The sequence below is a fragment of the Clinocottus analis genome, unplaced genomic scaffold (genome assembly GCF_023055335.1).
Source record: "Clinocottus analis isolate CAN_PGR_092001 unplaced genomic scaffold, fCliAna1.0.p SCAF_9, whole genome shotgun sequence".
NCBI classification, from domain to species: domain Eukaryota; kingdom Metazoa; phylum Chordata; class Actinopteri; order Perciformes; family Cottidae; genus Clinocottus; species Clinocottus analis.
This window is the reverse complement of record NW_027176251.1, coordinates 2,968,722-2,984,504: the sequence shown is the minus strand read 5'-3', so window position 1 is coordinate 2,984,504 and position 15,783 is coordinate 2,968,722. Positions and strand designations below refer to the sequence as shown.

Sequence of the window (15,783 nt, the reverse complement as noted above, 5' to 3'; positions counted from 1 at the left end):
CCTGCTCGTCCGCTCACGTCGCTTACATTTTTAACACATCTGCTGGCGTGTGTCATCTGAGTGCGAACCGGTTAAATAATTGCTCAGCGGACTAACGGCCAATCGTGAAGCTTTGCTCTTGACTTGCAGTGCTGTGTGACGCGTTTTTTTTTAAAAACTAAAGTGGTTTATTTGTATCACTCCACACCTCTCCTCCTCCCTTCAAAGATGAGGAACGAGGTACCAAAACCGGATGACAGTGGAAGTCTGAATGTTGGTCTGGACCTGTGCAGCTTCAACAACAGTTAAGAGGATACGGCTTGTGTTTGTCTTGTCAGCAGATTTGTGTGAAAAGACAAAAAAACAACAACACTGAAAGGATCCTGATGCATCTTCTTCTTCTGTGCCAGAGAGTTTCATTGCTGTCCAAAACTATTTCAAACATATAAAGGAGCCACGTTTTCCTTCATTATAATGAACGTGTGCACAGGATTTGTTGATAATAATTAAATATAAAATATCGCTGGCTGTATTGTTTTATTGATACATTGTGAAATGAGCTAACACATTGGAGACATTGGAGAATACATGTAAAAACACACATACATGGAGTATGTGTGTTTCTGTATGTATTCTCTAATGTGTCGGAAAACTGCAATATCATCCCTGACTTATTTCATAATGTGCTTTCATTTCCTCTCGTACTCTAGATGCGTCCTATTCTGTGACTTGTTGCCTCGGACCAACACGGCCTCGAGGTCAAAGGTCAAAGGTACCGGGTGCCCCGTTACACATCAGTAATCTCAGGTCCAACCCCCATTTAAAATAGTTAAAATATTAACATCCGCAGTAACAACCATAGGAAACAAAATATTGGATTAAAACTGAAAAGTTATTCACAACAATATGTTTTTTTAAAAGCAGCTACGAGATACGACGTAAGCTATTCCATATGACGATCGCACGGATGTTATCAAAAAGACTAAAACAGTTATGACACTTATATAATAAGGTTCTGTATCTGCGAGGAACATTTAAAGATCAAGCATTTTTCTCAACGAAACAGTTCACTTTTTGAAAAAACAAGAACACAATGAATAAGGCTTCACGGTACACATTTAAAATCAGCTGAACATTGTGTCGACCCACACTGCGGAAAAACATTTACACAGTCTGATCCTACAGCGATGGTGACGGGCGGCAGAAATACACCTGACATTCAAAGCACTTAGTGTGAATACATGGTTCTATAACATTGGATTTCAGTAAGGATACAACAGCTTGACAGCACATTGAAAGGAAAATAAATCACATTACCACTGAATATGCTGTCACAGAACCACGGCATCTTCATCCTGGATATAAAGATGCATTTTAAACAAATCTGCAGTAACAAGATGAGGAGCGTCGCTTTAACTGTCAAAAAAAAAGGTTTTCCTGCTGCTCTCATCTCATCCTGCGAGTATCCAAAGACCAAGTGGACACTTGTCCATTAGCTGTGATAAGTATAGGAAGCTTCCTGTTCCTTTCCTAATGTGTTTGAAGTGATTCAGGCCGGCCTCAATGCCAGTTTGAGGTCATTCAGTCGGGACTGGGAGCCGACACAGCGGTGCAACGCTCCCCTTCAGCGCCTCAGTTTACCGTCAGCAGAACACTGTTGGGACTGCCGTGCGAAAAAAAACAACAAAGAACTGCTGGAGGAGTACGATGAGTCGGCTGACGTTCCCGGTGAATAAACGCTGGGCGCCTCAGTCCTCTCGGCTTCATCTCGTCGCCCGCGTGTTCACGTCATTAAAAGCGTCTTTAACAAAGATCTCTCGTGAAGTATCGGATGGATGAAAGCGGGGAAAGAAGATGACACCGAAACATGACGCCGTGCCCGTGAACATTCATTCCCCCTCCTTTCAAATGGGCCTTGATGGCGCATGTGGCTTTCGACGGTAATTATTTCCCCCTGCGTCTCGGTGCTTTATTGTTTTGGTGCTTTTAGCGCACAACTTCCCTTTTGTGGGTTCACTCTCCCTGCTCTCATCTAAACCCTAACAGCAACAACATTTCCCGCAGGAGTCGGTGGCTTCCAAAGCAGATAAAAGAAGAGTGAATATCTGTATTTCCCAGTAGCCAGAAACAGACTGAATGTATGATGATGTCGCGCTGTAATGGCCGAATGTGCAAACAGGAACGTTTGTCATAATATGTCAATGTTTACGGCTATTTCCTCTGCCCACAGGTGGTCAAAAAAGTAGTCATAGGTTTCACATCCTTTATATGGGACCCCAATTCAAGCGACTAATCAGTAACATCACGAGCAAACATAAAATCAGCATCTGTTATATATTTGGCCGACGATGAAGTCTGAGAGCAGGGGGCATCATCTCCCCTGTTGATCCGGTTCTGCAGCCACAGCCACGTCTTGCTGCCGCAGAGGAGCTTTGAGTCAGTCCGGTCTTCATCGAGTGAATGAAATGAGTCCTCTTGATGGCCTCGTCTTGTCCTAAATGTTCACACGGTCCTCCGTTGTTCACTGAGTATGTACGTGAAGACCCACACACACCCGTAAAGCTCGGAGTCAGACCGAAAACAATGAAAAGCACAGCACTGTATGTGTGTTTGTTCAGCGTGTAGCCCCAGACTGTACACTTGTGTATCCTCACGCACAGGCGCGTGTTTGCGATCGTCGTGACTGACAATCCTTAGAGAATTGTGTCCCACAAGTTTCACTGCCCGCGAGCCAAAAAACACGACTGACAATTTACGCGAGCGGCCGGACAAAACGCCGACGTCCGCGGACTCAGACTCCCGTGGTGGAGAACTGAGTGACCTCAGTCTGGAGGTCGTCCTGAACCTGGTCCACGCCTAGTCAGGCCGGCGGTCTCTGCGCGGTCGCCGGGGCGCAAACGGACGCGGGCTCCTTGGTGCTGTTGCGCGCTCGGGAGAAGCTGCTCTGCTCCAGGCGCGAGCGGTACGGCAGGCAGAAATCCCGAAAGCACCTTTTGAAGTTCTCGTCCAAGAAGGCGTACAGCACGGGGTTGAGGCTGCTGTTGGTGTAGCCCAGCGCGATGCACAGGTGCCAGCTGGCCACCACCAGGGGGTTCTTGCGGTCGATGGTCACCACGGTCTTGACGATGATGAAGAGGTGGATGGGGGTCCAGCAGACGATGAAGGCCGCCACCACCACCAGGACCATGCGGGTGATCCGCCGCATGTTGCGGTCCTTCTCCTTGGAGCCGGAGAGCAGGCGGACGCTCTTGAGCCGCAGGATCATCAGGCCGTAGCAGACGGTGATGACGAGGACGGGGACCACGAAGGCGAAGATGAACACGCAGATCTTCATCACCGTGTCCCAGTACCACTCCGGTCTGGGGAACGTGAGTTCGCAGGAAGTGCTTCCTGGGGAGTTGAAAGAATGAGACGTTAAACAGAGGGGCCATGCGGAGAAGCTGATTCAAGTTAATAACCCGGCTCCGATGTTCTCTTTAACGGCCCTGATCGCTCCCCCCAACCAACACTTGCCGATAATGTAGCGGGAGGAGGGAGGGAGGGGGGGGGGGCTCGTGCTGCACAGTGACGGACATTTTCTGATTTTCTTTTCGGCGCTCGAAATCTCCCACCTTTGTCTGTCACCTTGGTAACAGCCATGACCATCACGGGGACCCCGACGGCGGAGGAGAGGATCCAGATGCAGACGTTGATGAGCTTGGCTTTGGCGGGCGTGCGGAAGTCCAGGGCTCTCACCGGGTGGCAGACGGCGACGTAGCGGTCCACGCTCATCATGGTGAGCGTGAAGATGCTGGTGAACATGTTGTAGTAGTCGATGGCGATGACCACTTTGCACAGGACCTCGCCGAAGGGCCACGTGCCCATCAGGTACTTGGCACTCTGGAAGGGGAGGGTGCTGGTGGCCAGAGCGTCGGCCAGAGCCAGGTTGAAGATGTAGATGTTGGTGGCCGTCTTCATCTTGGTGTACCTGGCGGAGGGAGAGGAGGAGCGGATGCTGACTCGCAGACACGGGGAAGATGTGCTTCTGTTCCACGTCTGCCCTCTGACGTGTCACGAGGAAGATGCTGAGAACGATTGACTCTGTTTGCAATGTGACGTTTCAAAGAAAGAAAGAAACGTTTGCTCTCACTAACGCCTTAAACATCTCACTTAAAAGACCACTTAAGGCCAGAAAGTGGATGTAGGCCTCTATAAAACTGCATGTTTTTTTAATATTTTAATGTAGATTGTCGTTTTTATGACTTTATAACATATACAATGACTTGTTTTTTTCTTACTTTGTAATGCATTAATACAATATGACTATTTAAGACTTTAACTATACTAAGACTGTTTAATGACATTGTTATGGCATACTATACTAGAACTCATTTAGTTATATTATTATTATACTCTTTCATAACATTTTACTTTTTTCCAATAATATTAAGTTTTTTTAATATTTTAATAACATACTATATTATAACTTTTTTTGACTATTTTTTCTCTGTGCACATTTATGTACACATTTTTCCAACATAATATTCGATTGTAACATGTGTTACCTTTTTTTGACATATTATATTCTGTGACATTTTTTCAAACAACTGCTTCATACGACATGTTCATCATGCTGAAAAATCTTATTAAACTCCATTTATTTGTAGGTTCATCCATAGGAATTAAACAGTGAGCTCTAGAAGGATATATATATATATATATATATATATATATATATATATATATATATATATATATATATATATATATATATATATATATATATATATATATATGACTGAATAATGACTTGAATCCTCAGAATCTGCAATACATGAATTGATGCTACAGTCGTCGCTGTGGTACTAATTCCACTCCCATTGCGTGTGTGTGTGTGTGTGTGTGTGTGTGTGTGTGTGTGTGTGTGTGTGTGTGTTTGTGTGTGTGGTTGGGTGGGTGGGTGTGTGTGGGTGTGTGTGTGTGAGAGAGAGAGCTGCACAAACTGTGAACAAACACAAAGAACCATCATCACTTATCGACTGTTTTTTACATCCTTAAAAAAACACCACGACAGTCTCTCTCTCTCTCTCTCTCTCTCTCTCTCTCTCTCTCTCTCTCTCTCTCTCTCTCTCTCTCTCTCTCTCTCTCTCTCTCTCTCTCTCTCTGCTTTGCCTAAATAGTGCATGAATCGTGCATCTCTTTACCTGACCACCCCGTACATCACGAGCACGTTTCCAAGCAGTCCCACCACACAGATGAGCGAGTACAGAGCCGTGATGCACACGGCGATGATGAGGCTCGTGGTGTCCCTGGCTGCTGCTGCGGCTGCTGCTGCTGCTGCGGCTGCTGCTGCTGCGTTGGGGTCGCTGCTGTTGGAGAACACGCGCAGCGGGTCCTCGGTCCACGAAACATTGAGAGGAGTTACGGACACCGAGTCATTAACGTCCCCAAACGCGTAAGAAGGATGAGCCATGTCTAAAGAAGTTCAGGTGGAGAGAGGGTGGCGCATGGAGAAGTCACAGAGCTCCAGAGCTGGTACCCGAGAGCGCACGAGAACTGAACGGCAAATTAGTGATGAGGCGCCTGGAGCAGATTAGCGCTCTCTCTCTCTCTCTCTCTCTCTCTCTCTCTCTGTGTCTCTCCCTCCCTCCCTCCCTTCGACAAAGCGCGCATGGTGCACGGAGCCAGAAGTGTTTTCCTGCGTAATTCTCCCCCTTGCCCGAAGGGATACCATTCGTCAAAGTGCTTTAATTGGTTCTATCCGCATGTAAACTTCACCCTTATTGGCTCGCGTCCTAAATATCCCCCCTATTGTTTCGACAATGCCACACAGCAGCTGATCAAACAATGCCAGTCCAATCCAATCATCCCTCATTGTTGCGGCTCATTGAGACGCGCTTTATTGCGCCACGCCGCCGGCTGCCTTCCAGCGTCAGGTGCGTGTTCTCCCGTCTCTCTGTGTGTTACGGGTGCTGACTGACTGTTCTGGGAACTGACCTTACTAAACCACGAGAGCGATCTAATTAGCTGTCGTCAGCTATAGGCAGATTCAATATTTAAGATGGTTTTTGATAGTAAGTCAAGTGTGTGAAGTGAATCCTGCAAATGGCCTCGTTGCAGGTCTGTTGTCTGCGTTAGGATCACTCATGAACAAACACATTGATGCTCTTATCTGAGAGCTCGTGTTTGCTTTGTTTGCCATTACATGAAGCAATCCATGTCGCTTTCCAATCGGGCACTACGTGTGTGTTTGACCTGCTCAGATGACATCATGTCACCTAAATCCGTAATTACGCAGATGTTTGACTGTTAAGGTCAAACAGATGTGTCTTCTCACCCTCGCCATCAAAGCGCTCATTTATCCAAAGCGGCCTTTTGTCTGTCGCCCATTACTGAGAACATCACAAGCCATTATGACGGCGTGTCTGCTGAAATTGGTGAAAGCTCGTGTGCAGCCTGTTTGGGGAAGTGCCTCTCGGGCGTAATTGTTTATTTGAACACACACGGCCACAGTCCTCCTCTGGCGGCGACGAGTGTTCATAACTGTCTTTATATTCACTCTGCAAAAGTGACCTTTACGACAAATCCTCCTTCAAGCAAACCGCCATCAGAGGGACAGTCAGAACAAAAGCTGTGCTGCCTCCCCCTTCGCTGCTCCTGCTAAAGATAGAGCCGGCGTGCAGCTCCATAAGACGAAGAACAGTAATTAAAATGATCGCGCTCGTTTTGGGAGTTCAGTGGGCTCATTTGTCTTTCATTATTGAGAGATGTTTGTTTGCAGCTTTTGTTTAGAGGACTGGCAAACCCTCAACACGATGAGTGTTTTAGCCGACGCGAGCGGCGTGGATCCACGGAGGCCTGGCAGGGTGATTGTTTTCATCCATCGTCTGCTACTTTGGTCCATTTAGCTCAAAGTGGTGACTTCAGTCGAAGTAGCTTCAGATTTACTCCAGATGGAATCAGACAAGGAGAGAAAGGAAATCAAAGCAGAGGACAACGAGACATCCATTTGAGTGTAAAATGTGATGAAAGAGCCACACGCTCTCCTGCAACACAAAGTCGAAGGTTGGAGAAAAAAAAAACAGGTCTGATGTAACATATTTCAGGGTGAGTGGTTTTGAGTGAGTGTGAGAGATAAGGGATGGGTGGAGAGGTTGCGTGCGTTATTACACAGCCCCCCCCCCCCCCCACCCACCCACCTCCTCCACCCCCTATTTTTCACGTATGTTTCATTTAATTCAGCCCACGACGCACCTGAGAGGGATCAGAGGGCTCAGAAGCACATTCAGCTCTCGACAGTTATTTGCCCAACTCTGGCAATAAAGCACTGATCACAATAGCTCAACATCAACAATGGGACTCCGGCACGTCCCGCCGGCAGGAAATGACTTTACACAGCAGTTCACAAAGTAAAAATCAGTTTCATTCCAGTGTACAGCGGCGTGGGAGAACAGCATACACCTGCTACTGCTGCAGGAGCCGTGGTGCCACGCAGGGTCGCATTAGAGGGGCATCTATCCCTCTATTGAAGAGGGCTAAAAATACTATAATGTGTAAGTGTGGCAGGGTATATAGGCGCTCTCTGTAATGGCAGCAGAGTGTACATGATGAGCCATTTTCTCTGTTGTTCTCCGTCTTGCTCACAATTTTGAGATGTGGTCAAAGTGTGTTGCGAGAGCGAGAGAGAGAGAGAGAGAGAGAGAGAGAGAGAGAGAGAGAGAGAGAGAGAGAGAGAGAGAGAGAGAGAGAGAGGGGGGGATGGATCTGGACATACGACACGGGCAACATGCTGCTGCTGTTGTGGTCTTTATGTTCCTCCCCTGGGGGACAATCACTGCCGGTGTGTACAGACAGTACGATTACTCTCATCACTCATCGGCCCGATGGAAACCTTGGGAAGCATTACGCCGCCTATAAGCCAACCCATCACATTCAAGGCGGGGGGGAAACAGAGTGCAGACCATTTTAAAAGTGGGCTTCATGCTTGGGGTCTTGCATCAGGATGGAGTGATGATGATGATGATGATGAAAAGGAAGGATCAAAGACAAGAAGGAGGCTGCTGATTGACTCAATCTTAATTGCTCTTAATAACACTTACAAAACATCTTGTCTCAATCCAGCTGTGCTACTTGTTGCACTCGCATGCCCTCCAAATTTCACGGGTTGCTTCTTTCTGCTCTCCACTTGCAACACAGCACGACAGCCTCCCTGAAATACCCTGGTGCACTTCATAACTTCCTGAAAGGTCAGACGAAAAGAAAAGAAGAAAAAAAAAGAAGGAATTCTCACAGTATAATATCTTGACATTTGATTTCCTGGATCTCTCTCTGCTCAAGCAGGAAGAAATGGGAAAGGAAGAAGACGTGTGCTTCGGTGCGCTCTCGAGTCGTTTGTTGAAGCTGGAGCGGCAGATAGCTGGCTGTCACATCGCATCGCTATCCAGCAATCACACGCCAAGAAGCCACGGATGCAACGTGAGCCTGACCCGCTCCATCTTTAGCTGTGGACGTGTGTCCTGGGTGAGCACCAGCTACACACACTCACTATCTTACCATCGCACATCCAAAGATGTTATGGTTTAATCAATAGCTGAGGGACGGTGATCTTTCACTGTTATTGATGCTTTTTCTGCAGGACTGGATTCACAGAGGCTGGAAAAAAAAAATAGACAAAACAAGTGACACAGTGACAATACAAGACAATGAAAGGAAACCTGGCAACCTGACGCTACACCGTCCCCCTGCAATACTCAAGGAAACAGGAGGTCTGTATCATTCACAGGTCAAAGTCTTCATGAAAGCACACGACGTATCTTTGTCTGATCTGCTTGTGACTGAAGGGCCACAAAACAAAGCAGGGTCGAGAAGAAAGAGGCGGCCACTGCACAAACAGAACAGCCGTCCCAGCATGGAGGGATGGTGCAGCCATCGAACCTGATGCATCTGAAACCTGCGTGTCAGTATGACACCGCCATGAAGCGCCGTGGTGACAGGCAGCTGGCATGGAGACACAACGGGAACACAAGCTTTGTCGCGCCATGTCGGTACAGCTTTTTCTTTTTTTTAAAAGTAACAGTCAGCAAAAAAAAAGAGAAAGAAAAGTCCTTTCTAAAACGTGATGAGTGTACATGTATGTGTTTTTGAGTTTGGAAGTGGCAGAAGCCCTGCTGTGTGTTCATGCACACCAACATACGTGTAGTGAAACACATCAAAACAATACTTTAAAGCATCTTCAAGCTCCAGATGTATACGGCATGCACAGCGTGTTTACATCATGGGTATTAGTAATAAATGCACTCTTGGTGTGACGGCTGCGACACAGCTGTACACTGTAAAAAATAACGGCTGTGAAATTTACTGCTTGTGAGCAGTAACCTACTGCAAAGTATTTCCTCGTAAAATACTGAGTATTTATTTAAATATTACAGTAGTCAAAGCTTTACTGTAAAAAAAAAAAGTATAAAAACACATTAGTGTTGTGGTGAAATCACTGTAACCAAGAATCATTTCACCCCAAAAGAAAATACTGTCGAAAAAGACAGTAACTAATCATCTACTGTTATATATTGTGTGTTTTTTTTACAATAAGTTTCTTGTCAATGGCTGCCAGTAAATAACTGTCAGTTTCACAGTGTGTTTTTTTACAGTGTAAGTTAGATTTTTATGCATTTTAGGATTCAGGGACTGTATGAAATGTGTTTCATACTAAACAGTTTTCCCAACTACGCTGTAGTTAACACAATTGTTGTATTTTTTGGATTAAAAACACTCATGTATGTCCTGCGTTGGGCTTTGACTCCAGCACCCTGTGAGCCGGAGTCCTGTCCGTGGATTATGCAACACAAGCTCTTTGGTTCATGGTTTTGTTTACATGTTGACAATCACATTGTGTCAGAAGCTTCCTGGATCAAACCACACCAACATGTAATTGTTGCTGTTGTCACTTCCGGCAGATATTGTATTGCAGCATTATTTATTTTACTGTAAAACAAAATCAAATGCGACGTCAGTGAATATTTTATTGACACAGCAAAAACGTTGCAACTTGCCTCTCGTTATTTAACAAAATGTTCTCATTATGTGGAAATCTAATCCATTTGGCGTTATGCTTCCTTCAAAACATATTTAATTAAGCAAATGAATTAGTCGGGATTGCGTATTTTATTTTAATGAAACATGTATGATTCATCCCCCCTGCCCACCGCAATCAATTTTCATACGGTGTCTCATTTGAGCATAAAATCTTGTCCTTTTTCGAATGTTTTCCTGATTATAATTGAACAGTGAACGGGCTGGAAGGAGAGCGTAACCTTTTTAAATTGGCAACTGCAAATATGTGGCACTTAGGATTTTACGAGTCCGTAAGCTGAGTTGTTGGCACAAGTGGGCCATCACTTAGAGCAAACAGCAACGTTAATATTTGTGTAGCGCTGCGGCGTCCTCGGAGAGGACTTGAGCTTCTTACTGGACGTCGTGATCTTTATTCTTTACAACTGCAACACCTCATGGAATAAATTGAAAATGATATCTTATGATATCTTACAAATGTGGAATTTATTTAGAGTTGGTTGAATGGTTGAGAGGAAATTAATTAGTCACACTCATAGTTTATCTTTCAAACACTACTCATAGCACCAGTGCCTCTGATTGCAAAGTTACCGACGCTTACCAAACCCATTTAATGCTGTTGTCTTCCTTCACGCCATCAGCAATGGAATAAATCCCTCCCTGTGTAAACTGTGATGACTTCTCCCTGATTGCAGAGCTCATAATTTCCAACATTAGCCCTCCTCTGGCATGAGAGCGAGTGATTGACAGATATTTACACTCAGCAGCTATAGCTGCTCGATGAAAGCTGCACAGTTCCCCTCTCGAGGTGTTATTTTCAACAATTCTTTTTTCTTCTTCTTTCACAGCAGTTTTCCACAAGTGCGAGCGGAGGATCGGCAGTTCCAGTTGTGCAATTAGTTATGCAACAGCGGGCTTGTCTAGGACTCACTGCTGCATGGAGGAGGCAGCCAGGCAGCCAGCGCAGTTTAGACACACATGACGGATGCAGACAGGGACAGCACGCAGGAAGTGAACATGTGTGTAACTGTTGCACACCGTATGTCAGACATTCAATGAACACAGCGTTGTGTAGGCGAAGGCAGAGTGACCCTCGATACCCAGCATGTCCATGTGGGGCCCGTGAGGGTTACATTTGGGCTGCAGATAAGGGTCCTGAGTGGGTTTGGCCTCACCTGTGTTGCCCATACGGGTTTCAAGTGGGATTATTCTCCATATAATAAGGAGCAGGGTGATGGGGTTGAAGTCTTGGAAATGTTAAAGATTAGCAGCAACATTGATTTGATTGCATTAGTATTTTTCATGTCGTGTCAAACACTCCATCTGGACCCCTTTGAGGGCCAAAAAATGCCTCATTGACTTCCATGAAAACCACATTTTTCTTAATCTCCCTGTCATTGAAAACCATGCATTCTGGGATGGCAGCATTTCTAATGCAATCCGATCAATGTTGTTGCTAAACTTTGACATTTCCAAGACCAAAACCCCATCACCCTGCTCCTTATGATATGGAGAATAATCCCACGTGAAACCCATATGGGCAAACACAGGCGACAAACCCACTCATGAGCCTTACCTGCAGCCCAAACTTAAACCTCATGGGCCCCACATGGACAAGCGGAGGCTGAGGTAAAGGCCAGAGGGCCGGCTTCATTGTTTCTGTTCAAGTGGCAGTGAAGCCGTGTATAATGGCGACTGAGTGAAGGCATCGCAACTAAGCATAGAAGAGGAAGAGACGGATTAAATCCCTCAGTGTGGACTCTTTTTTTGTTGTTGAAAGGTTCATCAGTCCTGCTCTGAAACAGCAGAGTTACTCATCCCCATCATGCACTGGGGGTTATGTGTGACGCCAGAGCTTCTGTCCTTGAAGCACACAAAGCCAATTAGTTTCTCGTCATACTCTCTCCGCTGTCCGCTGCTGACAATTTATGAATTCTAACAACACCGGGAGAAGTATTGCGTTGCGACGCGGCACGCCGAGCTGCTCGTCCTGTCGATTTAAATAACGTTTATATGGAAAAGACAATAAGTGTGAAATGAACAATTACAGCTGGGATGTTTCGCACAAGAGGAGGTGGGAAAATGCACACAAAGTACTTTAGGACGATTGTCTGGATTCAAGCATTTGCAAATTGTATTCAAGTGATGTTAGAGCTGCTTTCAGGTGCAGCCCTGTAAACTGTTGTGTCTTATGTAACACTGCGAAGAGGCACGGATCACTTCTGTGATGCCGTCAGTTCCTCTGTGAAACCTGCAGAAAGAATGAACATGGATTTGACTTTTGTGGAAAAGAATAAACACAGCGCCGCAACAACGTTGCTGAGGTGGAGGCCCACGGGTCTGCGGAGGATTCTCACGCAGGTTATTGATCGCCAATCCAAGAGCGACACTGAGGTGAGAGGAGATTGAAATACGGAGGTGAAGGCAGCAGAGGGGGGGAAACATTGAGCGGTTCGACTTACAGGATGAGAAAAAAAAAAGAACAAAAAGGTGCAAAGAGGCGAGGAAGCGCATTGAGCGGTGAGCTTGAGAGCAGACGCTCGAAGGAGACGGAGAGAGAAAAGTGCATTCATACAATCTGGAAACGAGGTAATAGGTTCGATGGCAGAGCGCAGTCATCAGTGGTGACAAAAAAAAAAAAAGAAAAGTTGGCCAAATGTGGTCGTCAAGGAAACAGCTGCCTAATCTCCATATGAATTCTCCGCGAGACAGCAGAGGAGGCCGTCCACCGCCGGTCTGCCTTGCGCCATCTCTTCGGGAGGTCTGCTGCCGTCGCAGGACGGTGACACACACCGTGCCGACATGTTTACAACGCCCACCATCAGAGCCTTCTCAACCCGAGTGACAGAAATGAAAACATATAAAAGTGCGTAGCCCGGGACAACGCGACGTGGAGAACAGTGAGCGACGCTGATTTGCTTAATGGCGAGGAAACGCTGTCGAGTGCGTGGACAGATGCTGGTTTGTGACCCAGTAACGACCACCGGGCCGCTCTCCAACGCTGTTAAAGTGAGTTAAAAGGCTATTTAATCTCTCCGGAGGTGAAACGTGAGGTGTGAGGAGCGTCATGCGGACGCTGCCGCGCACCACAGAGGTGCAGAAGTTTCCAGGTAATATTACAACAGGAAGTCGAGCAACTGTTGCTCCCCGCAGCAGTAAAGCACCTTTAGACATGGACGCTGCTCTCCTTGTGCATCGCCGTGATGCTCGGGGACGATAAACACACAAAGAGATCATTTACAACCTGACAACTTCTACACCGATCCTGTAATATGCTCTGATCTAGCAATAATAACCATTATTAACTAGCCATAATTGCAAATGTGTTCATGTCGTTAATAAAAATCCATATTGTTGTCCAACAATCAAACTGGAAAGCAAATCAGCATATTTCCTAAAATGTCTACTCCTTTAACACATACTAACTTTGAACCCCTGGTGATGGATGCATTACTTATTTAATGTCTTAGTTATTGTTTTGAATCAGTGGTGTCTTTTCACCTTGTTGCCGCTGTCGCCAACTTTCGTTGTATTCTTTAACGGCGACAATGAAAATCCTAATCCATGTTTGAAAGTAAGACCAAGTTCTCTAGTTTTGAAATAGATGCTAAACAAACATTGAATGGAATCCAAGTTTCAAGGGGAAAGTATAACAAACAGTTTTATTCCTCTAAAATCACCACAAAGTATGTCTGTTATTTTGTAAATCAAAAGTCTACAAAGTTTCAGATGATTCGATACACAAAACTGAGGAAACAAAAGATGTGGGAGACCCACTGTAGCTCTGATAATGACAGAAAAGGTGAGCTGACAGGGTGTTACAGCAGCTCCTCCATGCGTGTGTGTGTGTGTGTGTGTGTGTGTGTGTGTGTGTGTCATCACGCTCCACAGGTGTAAAAAAAAAAAAAAAAGGACAGATCTGAATGGGCGTCACCGCTCGCTCCAGCAGAGAAACAGAGCTAATGAGCTGGAGATCAGTCGGTGACCTTAACCGGCCAGGAGGGCGCTTGAAGGTCAGGAGCAGAGATCAAGGAGAAGGAGCTCTGGTGGGAGGAGTTTGAAGCCGGCACATTGCAAATTAATCTAGTTTCAGAATTATCATTTAAGGCAAATGCCACTGCGGCGTTCCCGGTTAATACAGAAGACTTCTGTTCCTCTTCTTCCTCCGGGTTCAACCGTTTCACTGCATGATGGCGCTCAAGCTCCTGATGCTGCTTTTCCTTTGTGGCCGTCTTGAGGCCTTCGCATCATTCAGCGCTGCCAACGTGTCTCTATCAAGACTCACCAGGCGATAACTTTAAGGTGCATCACTTGGCTCAATGCGCTCGCACTAGTTAGTAGGGAGCGATCAGGTACTGTTGACCCGGTCCGTCTCCGTCTCAGCACCAATAATCAATAATTCACCACTTTTAAAGGTCACCTTGTGATGAATACTTCTGGTCCTGGACCGAAGAGGCCTTCAGGCGCCGCAAAGGAGGCGACAGTATCAGATTTGAATGTCAGATTCCTGAGGATGGAGTGACTTACAGCTGGGTGGAAGTACATTACATTACATGTCATCCAGCTGACCCTTTCATCCAAAGCGACTTACGATGAGTGCATTCAACCGGGAGGACGAACTCAGAACAACAAGAATCAGGAAAGTACAATTTTCTTCAATAAACGACAAAGTGTTGTCAGTAAGAGACGTGTGAGTGCTGCTAAAGTGCTGCTACTGCGCTGCCGTCTTTATTCGAGGTCGCCACGGAAGATGTCAAATTCTTGAGAGGAGGGAAAATACACCTTTTTCCAGGCGCTAGAAGACAAGATGAATCTTTGCTTAAGATCGTGTTATGAGTAAATACATGTGCAATACATCCATCTGAAGTCTCGAGAAGCCCACCAGTGAAGCGAAGCAGGGAAATACATTGTTGAATGTGGGACTCTGAAGCCAGATTCATAAGCGGGCAACAAAGTGGCTAATTGCAATCTCGGCTTCCTGTTTTACTTCGACCACTAATGTCGGAGGCAAAGCGTTCAGCGGGGGAAGGCCGGCCGCAAACCAAAGCCCTCATTAGATCCTCGTCGAGAGATGTTTGTTCGCCAGAAATCACGCTGCAGTGAGACTAGTGAGCAGAGCAAAGCGAGGCGAGGGCGGTCGTTTCGGCTGTCTCTGCTTACCCTGACTGGTCCCAACAACAACAACAACAACAACAACAACAACAACAACAGCAACACAGGCCAGTGACTAACTGCGTCTTCCCGGGCCTCATAGGAATGGACGAACAACCAGATCACAGCTCTGTTGGCTCAATGCATCGTTTGGTCGTATTCTGTTGTGTCAAGACGGATTGTCTTTGAAATACGAGAGGCATTAAATACACACACGTGATAATATATTGTCATAACGTCACATGGAGAGACCCTCTCGGCCCCAGTGGGCTCTAAAAAGCATGATAAATAAAGACTTCCCAAGGTTTCTGATGCCATTCAAGACGGTTAACCTTTTGGAAAAATCCTCCCGTTCCCATTTTAAGTCCCAGCATGCCCCGTCCAGACAATCTTTTGGCCTAAAATACGTAATGTTTCCATGTTTGAACCAAACGACACAGTTTTTAGACTGAAACTCCTTCGTAACAGGCCGAGGCTTTGTTTGTTGTTGCAGATTCGGATTCTTTCGGTCCTAATCTTTCCTAAAAGGTGTCTTATTGACCGCCCCAGGAGGCATTCTGGGGGATTCTGGCTCATATCATGCTGGATGTTATAAAAAATATCTTT

At 46.0% G+C, this 15,783-nt stretch overlaps 1 protein-coding gene across 1 annotated transcript; it reads right to left on the bottom strand.

Annotated features, from left to right (window-relative positions):
- Positions 1–1,428: 1,428 nt before the first annotated feature.
- oprd1b (opioid receptor, delta 1b) lies at positions 1,429–5,509 on the bottom strand. Its single transcript, XM_068569518.1, has 3 exons — positions 5,163–5,509; positions 3,591–3,946; positions 1,429–3,369 (listed from the first exon to the last, which is right to left on the bottom strand). Exons 1-3 carry the CDS (start codon positions 5,429–5,431, stop codon positions 2,840–2,842), a joined length of 1,155 nt encoding a protein of 384 aa, XP_068425619.1. The 5' UTR covers positions 5,432–5,509; the 3' UTR covers positions 1,429–2,839.
- Positions 5,510–15,783: the final 10,274 nt, after the last annotated feature.